The following is a 21171-nucleotide window of genomic DNA, read 5'->3' as shown; positions in this document are numbered from 1 at the left end:
CAGGGGGAAGCTATCACTTATGTTATAACAAACCAATCCCTGTAAAGGAGTCTGAAACACTTCACCTCTGCCTGTTGACACTGTGGCAAAAAATCTTCGTTTCCAACTCAGGCTGGTCTGGTGTCAGGCAATAATGACAGTCGGTTAGACTTGACAAATGTGAGAGCAGCCTGAAGAGCCACTGGGCCACAACCATCTCTGTTTAAGGAGAAGTGGACCAATTCTTGTCCTGAAATCCAGGCAACAGCAGAAGAGCTGGTGAGTATAAGTTCACTATAGCAACAAAGCTAAAAGTTATATTTTTTAAGTCCACTGCAAAGCCCTGAGAAGAAGTAGAGCTGAATAAGGATAGAAATGTCAACATAAATGTCCCTGCAAAAGTCCCATCCATCTTGTCTAATGTAACCTTCAGTTGAAATTAATTTCAATGTGAGTCCTTCTGACTGTCATGGAAGTGTTACTGACTGCAATCAGAGCGACTATTTTTATGTGTATCAAAAAATAACTTCTGAAACGCTTTGATCATCCTAAAATCAATATTTGATGGTGATGTCTTTTGTTGTTAGTCTAATAAGTGAAATAGTGCATAGTGAGCAGGTGGTTATTTACACTGAAATCTCTTCAAGGTGACACAAAACCCTGACATGAAGCAGAGGGGTCTTGCTCAACCTGAAGGGATAATATTTCATATAACCACTCACTCATATACAATATCTCCTACATTAATCCAGCCTCCGGCCAGACAAACAATCATAGTTTGGCTTTGGATGGCACCTATAAGATTTTAGGATGAGTCCATGCCACTCCAGGTCAGCCACCTGGACAGGCTTGTTTTGTTAGGTCTCAAATCTCTTATCATCATAGTAGTTATATTAACTAACAGTGACCTCAAGTTAAGAGACAACAAACAATGAATGACAAAATTTACAAGCTAATTTATAATAAAAAATCATTAACTTGCCTGTGAACCTCAATTTGCATTGTTATCTTTAGGTTGGCCCCTGTGTTCTTATTTTCAGTGTTGCCTGACCTTTGCATGTAATATTTCCATGTCTGAATTTCATGTTTACCTCCACTGCTTGTGATTTTGCAAAAAGGGAAGATCCAATTTTCTTGAAAAATTATAAAGCTGTAGATTGGAGGGGGGTTCCTGTTATAGTGGATTGTAGAAATCTACTCATGTCATCGGAAAATCTTATTTAGAAATAATGAATCATGGTCTGTGTGATAAAGAGAAGTAACACCGTGGAGAACTGAATCACCACTCTAGTTACTGTGTAAACCTGACAGTTCCACATGAAAATTCAAACTTCTCTGGTTTTATTTATTTTTCAGTCACAATGCACTACTCAAACTTCTGCAGAAGTCTTTAACCTGTTAAAAAAGGATTTACAGAGTGATGAACAGTTTCCTCCATTTTTCTGTGTCCGCACTTTTACGCACAGGTTATTGATATTTAACCACAAGTTAGCACGTGGGCTCGGCTGGGGGTTTTCTCGTCTTGACATGAATGATCGACAAAACATTTGATGGATATGAGATTCAAAGTATACGATATTTCTTGAAATGTAGGGAACTTCAACTGAAGTATTTTTACTGCATTCCTTTCAACTTTACTGCTGTGTGCCTTTACTTTATCTTTTTGTTTCCATCCATCCATTTACCGGAAGGCCCCCTCAATCCCCCCCACCTCTCTCTCTCTCTCTCTCTCTCTCTCTCTCTCTCTTTCCATTTCATTCACAGACGCACAAACACAGAGGGGGCGGAGGAGCGCTTGTGGCCGCGCTTTTTCCTGTAGCAGTCTCTTCTCGCAGCTCATACTCACCGCGGGTTGCATCTCACAGGACTTACAACTTGTCATGCTTTCGGTGTATTTTTTTTAAACTCCTTGTTAATTCTCGAGATAAATCTATCATGTCATGGTGTTCTTTTACTTTTTTACTTTCGCTGCCTGCCAAGAAAGACATCACCTGAACACACTTATACGCTCATAACAAGGTAAGAAAGGTGTATTGTTGTGTGCTTGTTCTTTTAAACGCCTCATAATATATACAGTAACTACTGGTGTTATTACAAATCATTGTAACTGGACATTCTTTAACTATTGAAGTCCCTATGCTGTCAGGATTGTGAATATTTTTTATATATAGATGAATTACATGTTTTTACTAACAGTTTTATAAGGTACACAATATTGCCTTAGGAAAAACCTTACTGTATTTTTTCTATATTCGTGATTGTGTGTCCTTATCTCAACTTGTGATGCTGAAATGGAAAAGAAATGCATTAGGCAAGTGCTGAGCCTTTTTTCCATCACTTGACATCTATTCCATGAAACATATGACCTACCCTGCAGTGCAGTGTTGTCTCACATCATGTTTATGCCTCCTTTATCCAATCTGCTTCCGTCATCATGAGTTCAAAATAATGAATCAGGTCCTCCCTCATCAGATATCCATGGTATTTTCTCCAAATATACTCCAGCAGCTTTTTTCTGTATTTTTCTTTCACTTTATTGGAGCCGGGCTGGGACATTGATTGACAGGGCAGAAACAGATGCCCTCAGGCAGGATGTACAGTTTCTTATCACTTCCTACAAAGGCCTCTCTGCACATTTAGCCATGGTCATAATAACGTGGAGTAGCTTTCTGCCAAATCAGCCATCTGGAAGAAGGTTAAACAAAAGGCTCTCACATGGGCTACAACAAAAGGGAGAAGATGAGTTGGTCCAGTTTTGTTCAGGATTTTTTTACCTTTGCATCCTCTTTAGGCTTTAAACGTGTGGGCAGGACAGTTTTCAGCTGTTGCAGCTTCTCATACTGGCTTGATAAATCCTGAACAGCAAAAGTTTAAACAGAACAACAACCAGGTAAAATCAGACTTTGGTCCTTCGTTCTGGGGATCAGATAAATGCTGGTAGGGTGACAGGGCTGTATGTGACCAACCAAGGTAAATTAATGACAACACATGTGAGTGTAGGAGGGAAACTTTCTCTATTTTTCTTTCTTTCTTATCTCTTAATATGACCTTACATTTCTGTGTGAGGATGGTAAAGTGAATCCAGTATATAAAAAAAGGGAATTTGCAATAAAAATATGTCTTTTAATCATGTACAACTACTAACTGCCACAGACAGGAAAGTCCTAGCAGTTACCCCACATTTCATCAGAACTGTAAAGGGAAATATGACTTTTGATGTCTTAAATGTTTGTGGTTTCATTTTTACTTAATGGGGAGTTCCCCAATAACTTAATTTTATTGTAGTGATAGTCATCATAACTAGTAAAGTGATAAATGTTAATACCACATCCTTCATGATTTAAAACCTCACCCTCAAAGCTGCTGGAGTTTGAGACCCTGATCTGAGTGACATTTGACATCCACCACTTGTCAGTGATTAAGCATCAGAGTGAGTCATAGGGAAAAGGTCAGTGAGCATCATTCTAAGATAACCCCAAGAATATGGGCACATGGAGACTAAAACGAGTCAGTGTACTTGGTAATTTTGCTGTAAACTTACGCCGAGATCTCCTCAGCTACACCTGAATCTGTGGACTCACGTCCGATAGAGTGGTGGAAACCTAGGATTGGGAACACTGTGACTGAATGAGGATTTATTGAAATGCCTTTTAGCTGAGGTATTCCGCTGTAATGCGTCCAAAATAGGTCAGAATGGTCCCAGCATTACCCCTGTGTTGACATTTTTCCCTTTGCTGTCACAGAATCATTTATTTGCCATACATTCAGTCTCATTGAATCCTGTCTTTTCAAATCTACCTCCCTGCATTGAACTTGCTCGGCTCAGATTGAGGTCATGTTTACAAATCTTTTTTTTCTTTACAATGTGGTCGATAACTTTCAACTTCAACACCTGCTCCATGCTCTGTTCATCAATACAGAATTAGATAAAAACACCTCTTATGTGTTCTGTATGTTTTGTTTTCCAATACAGGATGAAACATTTAGAAACATTAAAAAATCTGCTAATGCTATTAGGGTAGGTGGCGTGACATGGCATTTTCATAGAAAGTAGGATTAAATACATTTAATGAGTAAAATAAATTATGATAATTTTCTAAAAGCCTGAAACGCAAAGCAGTAGTAACCAAAAACTATGTCTTCTTGTGTGACACCATATCTTGATTTTGAATCAGGCAATTCCCCAGACAAACTAATTTAATCAAAGGACCTCATTTAAAGCCATGTTTCTGAAGCACTATGTGGAGGCCATTATGTGCGTAATGCATTTCTTTGTCTTGAAATCATTCAGATGTTTGACTCTTTTCTCAAACACTATAAAAGAGTCAAATGTCAAACCCCTAACCATCTGACCAAGAGATGACCAACTCAGCCATTGAGCTGAAGCTGCGCTTAGCAGTATTTGTTAATGCACAAACATGGGAGTGGTACCAACCCCCTCATTAACCAGCTCATTAGAATGGGATCAAAATTAGATCAGCATTAGCATTAGCTAATATTTCATATTTTTAATGTGTGGCTTGAAAAAGATGCAAAAAGTGTTAGCTTTCGGTAATACTAAGAGGCTTTTTTTTTAAGAGTTAGACAGACCTAGGCTAACAGTTTTCCTCTCCCTCTTTATGTTAAGCTTAGCTAAATGCCTCCCAGCTCTCACTTCACTGGCAGCTTCAAATATTTCCGTTTAGCTGCCAAACAGAGAAATATCAAACATGCACCAGCCAATCTCAAGCACTGCTACAGTCTTGGTTATTTTTTATTTTGCATGATCTTGAAACCTGTTAATTTTCTTCCCCACTACCCTGAGCTGTCGTACCCCAGTAACCTTAATACTTTGGCCTACATTTCATTCACACCCCTTGTGAAGGTTATTTAAGGTTGTGCCATGGTTAATCTGCTTACATTGTAGACTCACTTAGCAAAAGACCCTGAAATATGCTGCTAAGCTACCTTAACAAGGTGTTCCAGTGTTGTTATGATGGCTTCAACATTTTAAACTGGTATATTTTGGGTCATTATCAGTTATTTTGGAGGAAATATGTCAGTGGCGGGAACGATGAGTGGGCAGAAGGTTTCGGGAAATTTTTCCTGAAATAAAAGGTGCTTTGTTAAACCATCCGCCTTGACTCCCCTGTGTGTAAAACAAACTGCCCCCCTGTCCTCTGGAGATAAATGGCTTTTCAAACACATGTGTGCATCTATGTGGTATCCTGTAATCTGTTTGTACAGTTTATACCTCTGAGATTGTGCTCTTACTCTCTCTCTCTCTCTTTCTCCCTCTCTCTCTCCAGACCATTGCTCTTACTCTGGCAGCCCTCCAGACATTTCCTCCTCAGTATTCTGCAGCCGTCTGTGACATATTTCACCAACCTGAACACAAAAGAGACAAAGACATTGCACAGACACAGAGGAAGACTAACAGACTGGTATAGTGTGTGCAACAGTACAAGGTGCAAGTGAAGTCAGGCATTGCAACTGTGATGTTTGTGCTGGGAACTTCCTGCTTTGGCTATCCTCCCATGACACAATCACTCTTCCCCTAAATTGGGCCATGTTGTTTGAAAAGCAGTTGTTTTGTCTAAAAACACAAGTGACTGAGCCTGTGGGATGAAAGTGGAACAAAAACAAGAAAGTGGAAAGACTAACCATGCTGAGGGATGACCAGCTGGTATATATAATCCTGGAGCTGGTGATCGCTTTACTGGCCGTGACTGGGAATGTCCTGGTGTGCTGTGCCGTCTTCCTCAACTCTAACCTGCAGAGCATCACCAACTTCTTTGTAGTGTCTCTGGCAGTGGCTGATATCGCTGTGGGGCTGCTGGCAATTCCATTCGCTATCACTATTAGGTATCACAAAGTTTGTTTTTTAATTTTAATTCAAACATTTCTTAATTTTCTTAAATTTCCTAAATCAAACTGTAGCAAATTGAGCTAGAACTAGAGTTGTACAGATACAAGCATTGAAACTGGCCTCCAATACGGCTTAAAATGTATTATCGGGTATTTGTGAGTACTCTGCTCCATGTACTCAATCATTGCATTATTAAAATACTCTCTGTATGTTTGTATGATTTTCATAACTTGTGATTTTTTCTCTGCAAACTCAACCAGTACCGGCTTCTGTGCCAACTTCTTTGGCTGCTTGTTCATCGCCTGCTTCGTCCTCATCCTCACCCAGAGCTCCATCTTCAGCCTGTTGGCTATCGCTGTGGACCGCTACATCGCCATCAAGAACCCACTCAGGTGAGGAGGAGCAAAAAAGTCACATTAACCTTGCTGAAAAATGAACATGGACAGCTACCCATAGTCTTACTGACCTACATTTTTTCTTCCTGCGTGTATATTTTGATTTCTTCCGTTTTGTCTTCTTTTCTTTTGCCTAATTGTGATGACAATAAAAGTGCTAGCCAGCATGAAACATTCCAAACTTGGTGTTAGAGGACAAGAAAGGGGTTACTAAATAATCAGACGTAATCAAAGTAGGATTAAGAAAAACAGACCTTTTTTTTCCATTTTCAACCTGCTGCTCTCTTCACACATGGCACTCAAGCCAGAGGAGTATGAGTGAACCATTAAGCAGTATGAGCGTCCAAAGCGCATATGGAGTGGTGTAGCAAACACATCGAATTACAGTGAGATCTTATTCAATTAAGGCTATCCTGGCCGGTTATGGGCAGACAGAGATGTATGCCTCTACAAGCTTTATTAGGTTACAGCCCGTGTGCTGCTGGATGGATTAAACATACTGAAGGCTTTTATCATTCTCATCCATGTTTAATCAACACCAATCAAATGCAAATTAGTTTTTATAGATGCTTCTTTTGCAGTTAACATCAAAGCAAATTTTTGCAACAGGTGTTTTGACACATCATTGACTCATATTGTTACCAAATACATTGTTAAGTCACAGCTGCACTCTTTACTCTTGTCATGGGTGGATATATCATGTAGGAAGCCACAGCAGATGACACATTTGCATAAGCCCTTGCATAACACCCCTGTGTATGTGTCTGTGGGTTTTTGTGGCTCATCCTGGTGCCACAACCCTGGCACCAAAGACTGGTGAGCTAATAATTCATCAGATTTTAGGGTGCTTAATATAGCCTACTGGCTGCCACCCTGTCCACAAAAGAGTTCAGTCACATGAGACAATGGCTGTAGGTGGGGTGACATTACCAAGGATACTGTAGTTATTCATGCTGATTCGCTATTTTTACCCCCTTTTCTCGATTTGCGCATTCCTTTTGTCTGCATGAAACAAAGTACAGATGTTTACTTCCTGAAACTGGTCAGTCTTTAGAGACGCCTCACAATACTTTAAGTTATAAGTTCCTTTATTTGTTTTAATAGAGGCAAACGAAAGGTTCAAAGGAGGACTCCAAAAACTCTTGTCAGGGCCTTCTGTGTTGGCTGCTTCTACATGGCAGGTTTTCTTTATAAAAGTGAATATTTTATCAGAGAAAATTGGCCAAAATCCTAACATAACTGTTATGTTACTGGCTATTTATATGTATAATGTTATCAGTAGTTGTTAATACTTCTAAGCTAGTGTTATATATAGTGTCATTGAATTGTGAATGCAGGATATATCCTCTGAAATCAAGCCAGAGTCTGAGTTAAGAAGCAATGCCATGCCGTGCCATGCCATGCCGTGCCGTGCCATGCCATCCAGTGGGATGCAAACCACACGTGAACAGATACTTTCACATACTTGTGAAACATCAAATAAAAAATATAACACATTACCCATACTGCCATTTAAATGAAGCATAGTAACAAGGTAGAGCAAAGAGTATATGTGTATATCAGTTGTGGTTTTAGATTTCAGTCTTCATCATTTTTGCTGCAGTTAATGACCTGATAGTTATATTTGTCATTTGTGTATTTCCCTCACTCTTGAGAAACTCTGATATGATGTTACTGGATGCGAATATTAAAGCCATGAGTCGTCATGAGGGCTGAGATGAGTAAGATGTGCCGCTACATGACCATGTAGGAAGGAAATGTGCTGTATGCTCACTCAGCCAACTGTTGTCATGCAACAGCATGCAGCAAGATTTTACACTGTCTAGTCCTGCACTTTTTAACAAGCTAGAGAGGAAGAGTTTACAGGTCATCACTGATGCCGCCATATTGTTAAAAAAAAAAGGCAGAAATGCATTGCATTTGAAATCATGCGTAGAACGTTGAAAGTAAATAATGTAGTAAAGTATGCTTGAATGCACAACCACTGTCTCCATGTTTTAACTCCCAAATATTGATTTTGCCTAGAGAGACACTATCACTTTAAGATTAGATAAAAAAAACAACCTTAGCTCTAATGTAATACTTTCCTCTGCTTACCCTGTCAGGTACAGCGGCCTGGTGACCGGGCAGAGGGCAAAGGGCATCATCGCCCTGTGCTGGTTTTTCTCAGTAGGCATCGGATTGACACCGATGCTGGGCTGGAACAGAGGTGGGGTAATTATTTCTGTAAATGTTAACGTTCAATCTGAGTGTTTCCATCAAACATATACGCATTATATAATTTGCAACTTTGCGGTTAAAGCTTATACAGAGGACTGAATACAATGAAATTTGGTGGCAGTAGGAAAGGCTACCATTGGCTCATAAGGGCTTGAGGTGGGTGGAGGCTGCAGGTTTAGTGTTAACGATTCACTCAAGCAAATTCCCATGTTCCTCAATATGAATGCACGAGCAGAGATTATAACTCCAAATATACCTAACTCTTTAGCCTCATCATCACCACCCGCCCAAACTTTCAAAATAATCAGAAACTTGAAAGAAAGCACTAAAGAATCAAGCTTTTTAACCTGCTGTAGCAGAATTAATGTGTCATGTAAGAATGAAAATGAATCAGCTTTGGCTCTGTTGTACAGGTTCGAATGCCACCGCTGCCACAAACAGCAAAATCTGCCCTGAGGGCCTGACAGTGTGCCTGTTTGAAGAAGTGGTTACCATGGACTACATGATCTACTTCAACTTCTTCGGCTGTGTGCTGATGCCCCTGATGATAATGTTGGTTATCTATGCTCATATTTTCATGGCTGCTCGGAGACAGCTCCGCCTGATGGGACTGAAAGTTGCAAACGTGCCTACACCAGGAGGGGTGACTTCAACGTCCGGCACTTCTCGCTCCACCCTGCAGAAGGAAGTGCATGCAGCCAAATCTCTAGCCATCATTGTTGGTCTTTTTGCTCTATGTTGGCTTCCTCTGCACATTATCAACTGTTTTAACCACCTGTGTGAGGGCTGTGGGCGTTCACACGTGTGGGTCATGAACATCGCCATCATCCTCTCTCATGCTAACTCTGTTATAAACCCATTGATTTACGCTTACCGCATTCGAGAGTTCAGACAGACTTTTCGGAAGATCCTATATCAGCACATTCTTCGGCGAAGGGGCAGACATGATTTGGGGGTTGGTAATGGGGAAAGCAGGGGTGTCAGGAGCAACAGCGTCATGAGGACTTCCTCTGGTGTCAGTAAAGAGGGTTCATCGAGTGGCACAGTGGTGAATAGCTACGTGCTGGATTCAAGTCCTGGTGGAACTCCCAAAAAATCTCATGAAGCCTCCTGCCATTGGACATCAAGCAGCTCTTTACCCAACGGACACAAAGTAATGGGTAGCAACCTTTCAGTTATACAGTCGTGCATTGTGGGTTATGCTCCTCAGGATGGAGTGAAGAGTGGAACAACTGATGTGTTGGAGGTGAAAGACAGTGGGTCATGCATTTCTTTCGTGAACGTTCAGGCTTTCTCTCATAAACAGACTGAGTGTGAACGCTCTACAGAGCTAACAGAAGTCTCCTGACAAAGATATTTAAAAATATTGATTGCTATATCTATATGCAAGCATAGCACTAAAAATGATGAATGAAGCCTCAACAAATTAAAAGCAAATTTTCCTTTGGTATTTTGAAGGCTGAATATTTGTCAAACTGCTTTTCCATCTACAACAAGCAATTAAACTGTACTCTCTTGCAATGCAACACTTTAAATCCTTAAACTCTTGAACTACAACTTTTGAAAATGCTGTATCAGGTAATTTTTTTAATGCTCGTCTGAAGTATTGTAACTCGACAGAGAATTAAAAGTCTTAAATATGTGGTTGTTCACTGTTTTTATGAACAATGTCAGTTTCTGTGTGGAAATTCCATATTGTCATAGTCCGAGCAAGTGTATGCTGAATATTCTAACTTAGAGCTTCAGTGGTTTGATTGCACAAAAACAGTCCTATTTGAAAAACTAACCTTGATACCATCTTTTGTTCAAAGAACTGATAAAGAGTTATTCTCAAAGTGCTTCCTACGCACACGGAGATTTCATCACTGCCAACATGTGTTGCCTGTGCCTCTGGTACAACTACTATCTATGAGTGTCAAAATAATCTGATCTATACAGGCCAGTTACCAACCAACTATCCAAAACAAAGAGCCTGTTTGATCCATTCAAGTATCACTCCATATGCGTGCAGTGTGGTTACTCTTAGAGTCAGATGGACACTAGAGAAAAACAAGTACACACGTATACACACTTAAAGTGCATACACATGACCCCAGACTCTTCAGAAAGAGGTGTTTACAGAGTAGCCGGGCTGCTGACGCCAGTCAACGAGCCTAATGCAATGGAAATCAAATGAAGGTTTATTTGATGATGCCTTTTATTATGCCATTATGCTTTCTCTTTCCTCATCAAAAAGCCCTTCCATTGCGGGAAAGACCGGCATTAAGAAACATTTAGGTGCCTCAGAGCAATCCCAGAGTCATGTGTCTGGGGACAAACATTCATGGGTATGTGTTTCTCTCATCTAGCTTCATTCAAAAACTAAGCATATCAGTTGTTTATTGTGCAATGTGTTTTGCATGAAGCCATTTCATTTGAATGCCTTTGTTTTTTTTTAATGATGAGAATGACATAAGGGCTCATAGGAATTATGTAATTATGGGTAATACAAATCTGTCACATAAAGGCAATGGAAAAACAAAACATCCAAATAAACAAGACTGGGGGAAACAATGCTGTGCAGATACTAAAGTGCCATCATTTGGATTTTAACATAGACTGTATACAATTGATTTTAATCCCATAAAAAGCTCTAGCAGGGACCGTGATGGCATGATGACAGAAGGAAAACAATCCACAAGGCCATTTCATCTGAGTCATAAAGCAACTATGGAGTGAATTACTGTATAAAATATATATAGTATGTAAAAACCGTTTGCCCTTTAGGAAGGACAGGAAAGTTAACACTGTTTCTTAGAAACACCTGGAGTGTTTGTAAGGATTGTCATTGCTTTCTGTCAAGCTTCTGTAGTGGAAATGGATAAACAACAATCATAAAACATCTGGTTTCTCATATCCATCACAAAGATGCCAGATGAACCCATTTGAATAAAACTATATGTGTAGGTTTAGGGTACAGGTTGTGATGTCATTGTGTGCATGGGATGATGCAGATTTGTAAGTATGCACAAACTGAAAGTAAGTTCTTGTACTTTGGTGCAAATTAAAAATGCAACATTCTGGTTATCAGTGATATTTAAAAGACAGAAAGATAAAAGATCTGAAAAAAGAACTTCAAGATTAAAAAAGCTTTATTGCCAGGTGAGCTCACACACACAAGGAATATGACGTGGTGAATGGAACACTGGTACTTAACAACAAGACAGTAAGGACACAACAAGACAGTAAGGACAATAAATATATAAACCTAAACACAAATCCAAAAATTCTAAATAAAAATAAAAATACTATCTGTACAAAGAAAGGTATGGAAGCACTTTTAAAGACATGAAATAAGTTAAATTAGCTAAAGCCAGAGTGCACATGTAGTAGATGAATATAATAATAAATTAAAGCCGCAAGCGGCGATGTGCGGGCCCTCGTTCAAGCACCGCCTGATGTGCGCGACTCCCTGATGTGCACGACTCCCTGATGTGCACGACCGCCTGATGTAAGCCACCGCCTGATGTGCTGCAGGTGTTGCTGTGCTGCCTAGGCTGAAACTGTGAGCTTACCTGTGCAGTTATCAGCATAGTGTACATTGCAGTACCACCTGTCACCAGTAGGTGCTGCTGTGTCTTTAATTATGTTCTGAAGGATTGTTCATCACAGATCATTATAGAAAGAGTTGGGATCACAAGCATGTTAAAAACAAGTTCTGAGAGTAAATACTGCTTGTGTCCATTAGGTGGCGCTATTCATATGACAAACATGTGTATGTATACATGAGTTCAGGCTGGGCCCATGATGAAACATGTGAAATTTGGAAGAGATCGGAGATTGTATGTAAATGTCAGTACCATGTATTTCCTGTGGGTGGCGCTATGGCTGTAGTAGATAAATGAGTCCATAGGTTTGTTGAGGGATGGACCCTGATCATGCGTATGTAAGTTCAAACAAATTGAACACTGTATGAAGGAGCTATCAGTACTTCCTGTTTCATGGCGAGACATCAGAGTTTGAGGCGTGGCCACGCCCACACCGATTGACTTAGAGAAATTCTGTCTGATGACTTTTGATCGTCAATGTGTCAGCTTCAAAATGTGCGTGGTTGGGAGTTGATCGGAGCAAAATTGTAGGAGCTATTTACATAAATACATACTTTAGAGGTTGAAAAAATGTACTCCAAGTTTAGTGAAGTGCCACGCCCACAAAAATTGACGTAGAGAAATTCTGTCTGATATCGTTTGATCGTTAATCTGTCCACTCCAAAATGTGCGTGGTTGAGAGTTGATCGGAGCAAAATTGTAGGAGGAGTTCGAACAAATACATACCCAAAATAAAGGGGTCAAAAACAGAAAAATCAAAATGGCCGACTTCCTGTTGGGATTTCACCACGACGTTAAGAGGATTTTTTGTAGGTCTTGGCATGACACCTTACCAAAAAAAATTTGATGCATGTATGTTGAACCGTATTATGGGGCTAGCCTTTTCAAATTTCCAACTTCAAGGGGGCGCCGTTGAGCCATTTTGGGGAATTTTTTTTCGGGACCCCAAAAATGTCGAAATTTTCGCCAGACTTGGTGCATGTGCAACGGTTGGGGACTTTTGCACCGCGTTAAGGCAAGCACATTGGGGTTTGAAAAGTCGGGAGAAAGAAAAAATAATAATAATTAAAGCCGCAAGCGGCGATGTGCGGGCCCTCGTTCAAGCACCGCCTGATGTGCGCGACTCCCTGATGTGCACGACCGCCTGATGTAAGCCACCGCCTGATGTGCTGCCGGTGTTGCTGTGCTGCCTAGGCTGAAACTGTGAGCTTACCTGTGCAGTTATCAGCATAGTGTACCTTGCAGTACCACCTGTCACCAGTAGGTGCTGCTGTGTCTTGAATTATGTTCTGAAGGATTGTTCATCACAGATCATTATAGAAAGAGTTGGGATCACAAGCATGTTAAAAACATGTTCTGAGAGTAAATACTGCTTGTGTCCAATAGGTGGCACTATTCATATGACAAACATGTGTATGTAGATGAGTTCAGGCTGGGCCCATGATGAAACATGTCAAATTTGGAAGAGATCGGAGATTGTATGTAAATGTCAGTACCATGTATTTCCTGAGGGTGGCGCTATGGCTGTAGTAGATAAATGAGTCCATAGGTGTGTTGAGGGATGGACCCTGATCATGTGTATGTAAGATCAAACAAATTGAACACTGTATGAAGGAGCTATAAGTATTTCCTGTTTCATGGCGAGACATCAGAGTTTGAGGCGTGGCCACGCCCACACCGATTGACTTAGAGAAATTCTGTCTGATGACTTTTGATCGTCAATGTGTCTACTTCAAAATGTGCGTGGTTGGGAGTTGATCGGAGCAAAATTGTAGGAGCTATTTACATAAATACATACTTTAGCGGTTGAAAAAATGTACTCCAAGTTTAGCGAAGTGCCACGCCCACAAATATTGAAGTAGAGAAATTCTGTCTGATATCGTTTGATCGTTAATCTGTCCACTCCAAAATGTGCGTGGTTGGGAGTTGATCGGGCAAAATTGTAGGAGGAGTTCGAACAAATACATACCCAAAATAAAGGGGTCAAAAACAGAAAAATCAAAATGGCCGACTTCCTGTTGGGATTTCACCACGACGTTAAGAGGATTTTTTGTAGGTCTTGGCATGACACCTTACCAAAAAAAATTTCATGCATGCATGTTGAACCGTCGTGAGGGGCTGGCCCTCCGAAATTTTCAAATTCAAGGGGGCGCCGTTTAGCCATTTTGGGGATTTTTTTTTCGGGACCACCAAAATGTCGAAATTTTCACCAGGCCTGGTGCATGTGCAGCGGTTGGGGACTTTTGCACCGCGTTATGGCAAGCACATTGGGGATTCAAACGGCGGAAGAAACAAAAAAAGAATAATAATAATAATAATCACTCGGGTTTCAATAGGGCCTTCGCCGACCTTGTCGGTGCTCGGGCCCTAATTAAAGCCGCAAGCGGCGATGTGCGGGCCCTCGTTCAAGCACCGCCTGATGTGCGCGACTCCCTGATGTGCACGACCGCCTGATGTAAGCCACCGCCTGATGTGCTGCAGGTGTTGCTGTGCTGCCGAGGCTGAAACTGTGAGCTTACCTGTGCAGTTATCAGCATAGTGTACATTGCAGTACCACCTGTCACCAGTAGGTGCTGCTGTGTCTTGAATTATGTTCTGAAGGATTGTTCATCACAGATCATTATAGAAAGAGTTGGGATCACAAGCATGTTAAAAACATGTTCTGAGAGTAAATACTGCTTGTGTCCATTAGGTGGCGCTATTCATATGACAAACATGTGTATGTATATGAGTTCAGGCTGGGCCCATGATGAAACATGTCAAATTTGGAAGAGATCGGAGATTGTATGTAAATGTCAGTACCATGTATTTCCTGAGGGTGGCGCTATGGCTGTAGTAGATAAATGAGTCCATAGGTGTGTTGAGGGATGGACCCTGATCATGTGTATGTAACTTCAAACAAATTGAACACTGTATGAAGGAGCTATAAGTATTTCCTGTTTCATGGCGAGACATCAGAGTTTGAGGCGTGGCCACGCCCACACCGATTGACTCAGAGAAATTCTGTCTGATGACTTTTGATCGTCAATGTGTCTGCTTCAAAATGTGCGTGGTTGGGAGTTGATCGGAGCAAAATTGTAGGAGCTATTTACATAAATACATACTTTAGCGGTTGAAAAAATGTACTCCAAGTTTAGCGAAGTGCCACGCCCACACCGATTGACTTAGAGAAATTCTGTCCGATAACTTTTGATCGTTAATCTGTCCACTCCAAAATGTGCGTGGTTGGGAGTTGATGGGACCAAAACTGTAGGAGATGTTTACACAAATACATACCCAAAATAAAGGGGTCAAAAACAGAAAAATCAAAATGGCCGACTTCCTGTTGGGATTTCACCACGACGTTAAGAGGATTTTTTGTAGGTCTTGGCATGACACCTTCCCAAAAAAAATTTGATGCATGTATGTTGAACCGTATTATGGGGCTAGCCTTTTCAAATTTCCAACTTCAAGGGGGCGCCATTTAGCCATTTTGGGGAATTTTTTTTCGGGACCACAAAAATGTCGAAATTTTCGCCAGGCCTGGTGCATGTGCAACAGTTGGGGACATTTGCACCGCGTTATGGCAAGCACATTGGGCATTGAAACGGCGGAAGAAAGAAACAAAGAATAATAATAATAATTAAAGCCGCAAGCGGCGATGTGCGGGCCCTCGTTCAAGCACCGCCTGACGTGCGCGACTCCCTGATGTGCACGACCGCCTGATGTAAGCCACCGCCTGATGTGCTGCAGGTGTTGCTGTGCTGCCTAGGCTGAAACTGTGAGCTTACCTGTGCAGTTATCAGCATAGTGTACATTGCAGTACCGCCTGTCACCAGTAGGTGCTGCTGTGTCTTGAATTATGTTCTGAAGGATTGTTCATCACAGATCATTATAGAAAGAGTTGGGATCACAAGCATGTTAAAAACATGTTCTGAGAGTAAATACTGCTTGTGTCCAATAGGTGGCGCTATTCATATGACAAACATGTGTATGTAGATGAGTTCAGGCTGGGCCCATGATGAAACATGTCAAATTTGGAAGAGATCGGAGATTGTATGTAAATGTCAGTACCATGTATTTCCTGAGGGTGGCGCTATGGCTGTAGTAGATAAATGAGTCCATAGGTGTGTTGAGGGATGGACCCTGATCATGTGTATGTAAGATCAAACAAATTGAACACTGTATGAAGGAGCTATAAGTGTTTCCTGTTTCATGGCGAGACATCAGAGTTTGAGGCGTGGCCACGCCCACACCGATTGACTTGGAGAAATTCTGTCTGATGACTTTTGATCGTCATTGTGTCTGCTTCAAAATGTGCGTGGTTGGGAGTTGATCAGAGCAAAATTGTAGGAGCTATTTACATAAATACAGACTTTAGCGGTTGAAAAAATGTACTCCAAGTTTAGCGAAGTGCCACGCCCACAAAAATTGAGTTAGAGAAATTCTGTCTGATAACGTTTGATTGTTAATCTGTCCACTCCAAAATGTGTGTGGTTGGGAGTTGATCGGAGCAAAATTGTAGGAGGAGTTCAAACAAATACATACCCAAAATAATGGGGTCAAAAACAGAAAAATCAAAATGGCCGACTTCCTGTTGGGATTTCACCACGACGTTAAGAGGCTTTTTTGTAGATCTTGGCATGACACCTTACCAAAAAAATTTCATGCATGCATGTTGAACCGTCGTGAGGGGCTGGCCCTCCGAAATTTTCAAATTCAAGGGGGCGCCGTTTAGCCATTTTGGGGATTTTTTTTTCGGGACCACCAAAATGTCGAAATTTTCACCAGGCCTGGTGCATGTGCAGCGGTTGGGGACTTTTGCACCGCGTTATGGCAAGCACATTGGGGATTCAAACGGCGGAAGAAACAAAAAAAGAATAATAATAATAATAATCACTCGGGTTTCAATAGGGCCTCGCCGACATTGTCGGTGCTCGGGCCCTAATTAAAGCCGCAAGCGGCGATGTGCGGGCCCTCGTTCAAGCACCGCCTGATGTGCGCGACTCCCTGATGTGCACGACCGCCTGATGTAAGCCACCGCCTGATGTGCTGCAGGTGTTGCTGTGCTGCCGAGGCTGAAACTGTGAGCTTACCTGTGCAGTTATCAGCATAGTGTACATTGCAGTACCGCCTGTCAGCAGTAGGTGCTGCTGTGTCTTTAATTATGTTCTGAAGGATTGTTCATCACAGATCATTATAGAAAGAGTTGGGATCACAAGCATGTTAAAAACATGTTCTGAGAGTAAATACTGCTTGTGTCCATTAGGTGGCGCTATTCATATGACAAACATGTGTATGTATATGAGTTCAGGCTGGGCCCATGATGAAACATGTCAAATTTGGAAGAGATCGGGTATTGTATGTAAATGTCAGTACCATGTATTTCCTGAGGGTGGCGCTATGGCTGTAGTAGATAAATGAGTCCATAGGTGTGTTGAGGGATGGACCCTGATCATGTGTATGTAACTTCAAACAAATTGAACACTGTATGATGGAGCTATAAGTATTTCCTGTTTCATGGCGAGACATCAGAGTTTGAGGCGTGGCCACGCCCACACCGATTGACTTAGAGAAATTCTGTCTGATGACTTTTGATCGTCAATGTGTCTGCTTCAAAATGTGCGTGGTTGGGAGTTGATCGGAGCAAAATTGTAGGAGCTATTTACATAAATACATACTTTAGCGGTTGAAAAAATGTACTCCAAGTTTAGCGAAGTGCCACGCCCACAAAAATTGAGTTAGAGAAATTCTGTCTGATATCGTTTGATCGTTAATCTGTCCACTCCAAAATGTGCGTGGTTGGGAGTTGGTGGGACCAAAACTGTAGGAGGAGTTCAAACAAACACGTAATCTTGCGAATCGGGTAAAATCAAAATGGCCGACTTCCTGTTGGGATTTCACCACGACGTTAAGAGGCTTTTTTGTAGGTCTTGGCATGATACCTATGCAAAAAAAATTTCATGCATGTACGTTGAACCGTATTGAGGGGCTGGCTCTTTGAAACATAGGGGGCGCTATTGAGCCATTTGTGGGAATTTTTTCACGGGACCACCAAAATATCGAATTTTTCACCAGGCCTGATGCATGTGCAACTTTTGGGGACTTTTGCACCGCGTTAAGGCAAGCACATTGGGGTTTGAAAAGTCGGGAGAAGAAATAATAATAATAATTAAAGCCGCAAGCGGCGATGTGCGGGCCCTCGTTCAAGCACCGCCTGATGTGCGCGACTCCCTGATGTGCACGACCGCCTGATGTAAGCCACCGCCTGATGTGCTGCAGGTGTTGCTGTGCTGCCTAGGCTGAAACTGTGAGCTTACCTGTGCAGTTATCAGCATAGTGTACATTGCAGTACCACCTGTCACCAGTAGGTGCTGCTGTGTCTTTAATTATGTTCTGAAGGATTGTTCATCACAGATCATTATAGAAAGAGTTGGGATCACAAGCATGTTAAAAACATGTTCTGAGAGTAAATACTGCTTGTGTCCATTAGGTGGCGCTATTCATATGACAAACATGTGTATGTATATGAGTTCAGGCTGGGCCCATGATGAAACATGTCAAATTTGGAAGAGATCGGAGATTGTATGTAAATGTCAGTACCATGTATTTCCTGAGGGTGGCGCTATGGCTGTAGTAGATGTATGAGTCCATAGGTGTGTTGAGGGATGGACCCTGATCATGTGTATGTAAGATCAAACAAATTGAACACTGTATGAAGGAGCTATAAGTATTTCCTGTTTCATGGCGAAACATCAGAGTTTGAGGCTTGGCCACGCCCTCACCGATTGACTCAGAGAAATTCTGTCTGATAGCTTTTGATCGTCAATGTGTCTGCTTCAAAATGTGCGTGGTTGGGAGTTGATCGGAGCAAAATTGTAGGAGCTATTTACATAAATACATACTTTAGAGGTTGAAAAAATGTCCTCCCAGTTTAGTGAGGTGCCACGCCCACAAAAATTGACTTAGAGAAATTCTGTCTGATATCGTTTGATCGTTAATCTGTCCACTCCAAAATGTACGTGGTTGGGAGTTGGTGGGACCAAGACTGTAGGAGGAGTTCGAACAAATACATACCCAAAATAAAGGGGTCAAAAACAGAAAAATCAAAATGGCCGACTTCCTGTTGGGATTTCACCACGACGTTAAGAGGCTTTTTTGTAGATCTTGGCATGACACCTTACCAAAAAAAATTTCATGCATGCATGTTGAACCGTCGTGAGGGGCTGGCCCTCCGAAATTTTCAAATTCAAGGGGGCGCCGTTTAGCCATTTTGGGGATTTTTTTTTCGGGACCACCAAAATGTCGAAATTTTCACCAGGCCTGGTCCATGTGCAACAGTTGGGGACTTTTGCAACGCGTTATGGCAAGCACATTGGGGATTCAAATGGCGCGAGAAACAATAATAATAATAATAATCCTTACGGTTACAAGAGGGCCTCCGCCGCCACTGCGTGTCGGTGCTCGGGCCCTAATAATAATAATAATTAAAGCCGCAAGCGGCGATGTGCGGGCCCTCGTTCAAGCACCGCCTGATGTGCGCGAGTCCCAGACGTGCACGACCGCCTGATGTGCTGCAGGTGTTGCTGTGCTGCCGAGGCTGAAACTGTGAGCTTACCTGTGCAGTTATCAGCATAGTGTACATTGCAGTACCACCTGTCACCAGTAGGTGCTGCCGTGTCTTTAATTATGTTCTGATGGATTGTTCATCACAGATCATTAAAGAAAGAGTTGGGATCACAAGCATGTTAAAAAGAAGTTCTGAGAGTAAATACTGCTTGTGTCCATTAGGTGGCGCTATTCATATGACAAACATGTGTATGTGTATGAGTTCAGGCTGGGTCCACGATGAAACATGTCAAATTTGGAAGAGATCGGAGATTGTATGTAAATGTCAGTACCATGTATTTCCTGAGGGTGGCGCTATGGCTGTAGTAGATAAATGAGTCCATAGGTGTGTTGAGGGATGGACCCTGATCATGTGTATGTAAGATCAAACAAATTGAACACTGTATGAAGGAGCTATAAGTACTTCCTGTTTCATGGCGAGACATCAGAGTTTGAGGCGTGGCCACGCTCACACCGATTGACTTAGAGAAATTCTGTCTGATGACTTTTGATCGTCAATGTGTCTGCTTCAAAATGTGCGTGGTTGGGAGTTGATCGGAGCAAAATTGTAGGAGCTATTTACATAAATACATACTTTAGCGGTTGAAAAAATGTACTCCAAGTTTAGCGAAGTGCCACGCCCACAAAAATTGACTTAGAGAAATTCTGTCTGATATCGTTTGATCGTTAATCTGTCCACTCCAAAATGTGCGTGGTTGGGAGTTGGTGGGACCAAAATTGTAGGAGGAGTTCAAACAAATACATACCCAAAATAATGGGGTCAAAAACAGAAAAATCAAAATGGCCGACTTCCTGTTGGGATTTCACCACGACGTTAAGAGGCTTTTTTGTAGATCTTGGCATGACACCTTACCAAAAAAAATTTCATGCATGCATGTTGAACTGTCGTGAGGGGCTGGCCCTCCGAAATTTTCAAATTCAAGGGGGCGCCGTTTAGCCATTTTGGGGATTTTTTTTTCGGGACCACAAAAATGTCGAAATTTTCGCCAGGCCTGGTGCATGTGCAGCGGTTGGGGACTTTTGCACCGCGTTATGGCAAGCACATTGGGGATTCAAATGGCGCGAGAAACAATAATAATAATAATAATCCTTACGGTTACAAGAGGGCCTCCGCCGCCACTGCGTGTCGGTGCTCGGGCCCTAATAATAATCACTCGGGTTTCAAGAGGGCCTTCGCCGACATTGTCGGTGCTCGGGCCCTAATAATAATAATAATCCTTAGGGTTACAAGAGGGCCTTCGCCGACATTGTCGGTGCTCGGGCCCTAAATATGTTATGGAATAAATTACAATATTGCACATGGTTACGAGGTATTGCAGCAGAAATCAAGTATTGCTCATGTATGTGATACATCACAGGAGTTACTCCTCTGGTAAAATACTGCATAGCATTTCCACAAGTGTTTTCTATAAATAAAACAAAGTATCTAAAACTTTCGATGAACAAGCAAGGACTATTTCAGGAGGATTTCATGTTGACACAAAAAAATACAAGTCCCACAATGCACCGCAGCACAAAACCGGAAGCACTTTAT

The 21171-nt window shown here is 41.7% G+C and overlaps 1 protein-coding gene across 1 annotated transcript; it reads left to right on the top strand.

Moving 5' to 3' along the window:
* Positions 1 to 1818: 1818 nt before the first annotated feature.
* LOC117831255 (adenosine receptor A2a-like) lies at positions 1819 to 10084 on the top strand. Its single transcript, XM_034709869.1, has 5 exons — positions 1819 to 1998; positions 5268 to 5823; positions 6088 to 6219; positions 8328 to 8431; positions 8856 to 10084. Exons 2-5 carry the CDS (start codon positions 5624 to 5626, stop codon positions 9788 to 9790), a joined length of 1371 nt encoding a protein of 456 aa, XP_034565760.1. The 5' UTR covers positions 1819 to 1998; positions 5268 to 5623; the 3' UTR covers positions 9791 to 10084.
* The last annotated feature ends 11087 nt before the right edge of the window (positions 10085 to 21171 follow it).

The sequence above is a fragment of the Notolabrus celidotus genome, chromosome 19, assembly GCF_009762535.1.
Source record: "Notolabrus celidotus isolate fNotCel1 chromosome 19, fNotCel1.pri, whole genome shotgun sequence".
Taxonomy (NCBI): domain Eukaryota; kingdom Metazoa; phylum Chordata; class Actinopteri; order Labriformes; family Labridae; genus Notolabrus; species Notolabrus celidotus.
The sequence above is the reverse complement of the archived record's forward strand: the minus strand, read 5'-3'. Positions and strand labels throughout refer to the sequence as shown.

Coding starts and splice junctions, on each gene's coding strand:
- LOC117831255 (XM_034709869.1), top strand. CDS start 5,624: ATGCTGAGGGATGACCAGCTGGTATATATAATCCTGGAGCTGGTGATC. Junction 6,220..8,327: donor GCCATCAAGAACCCACTCAG/GTGAGGAGGAGC, acceptor TTACCCTGTCAG/GTACAGCGGCCTGGTGACCG. Junction 8,432..8,855: donor GATGCTGGGCTGGAACAGAG/GTGGGGTAATTA, acceptor TCTGTTGTACAG/GTTCGAATGCCACCGCTGCC.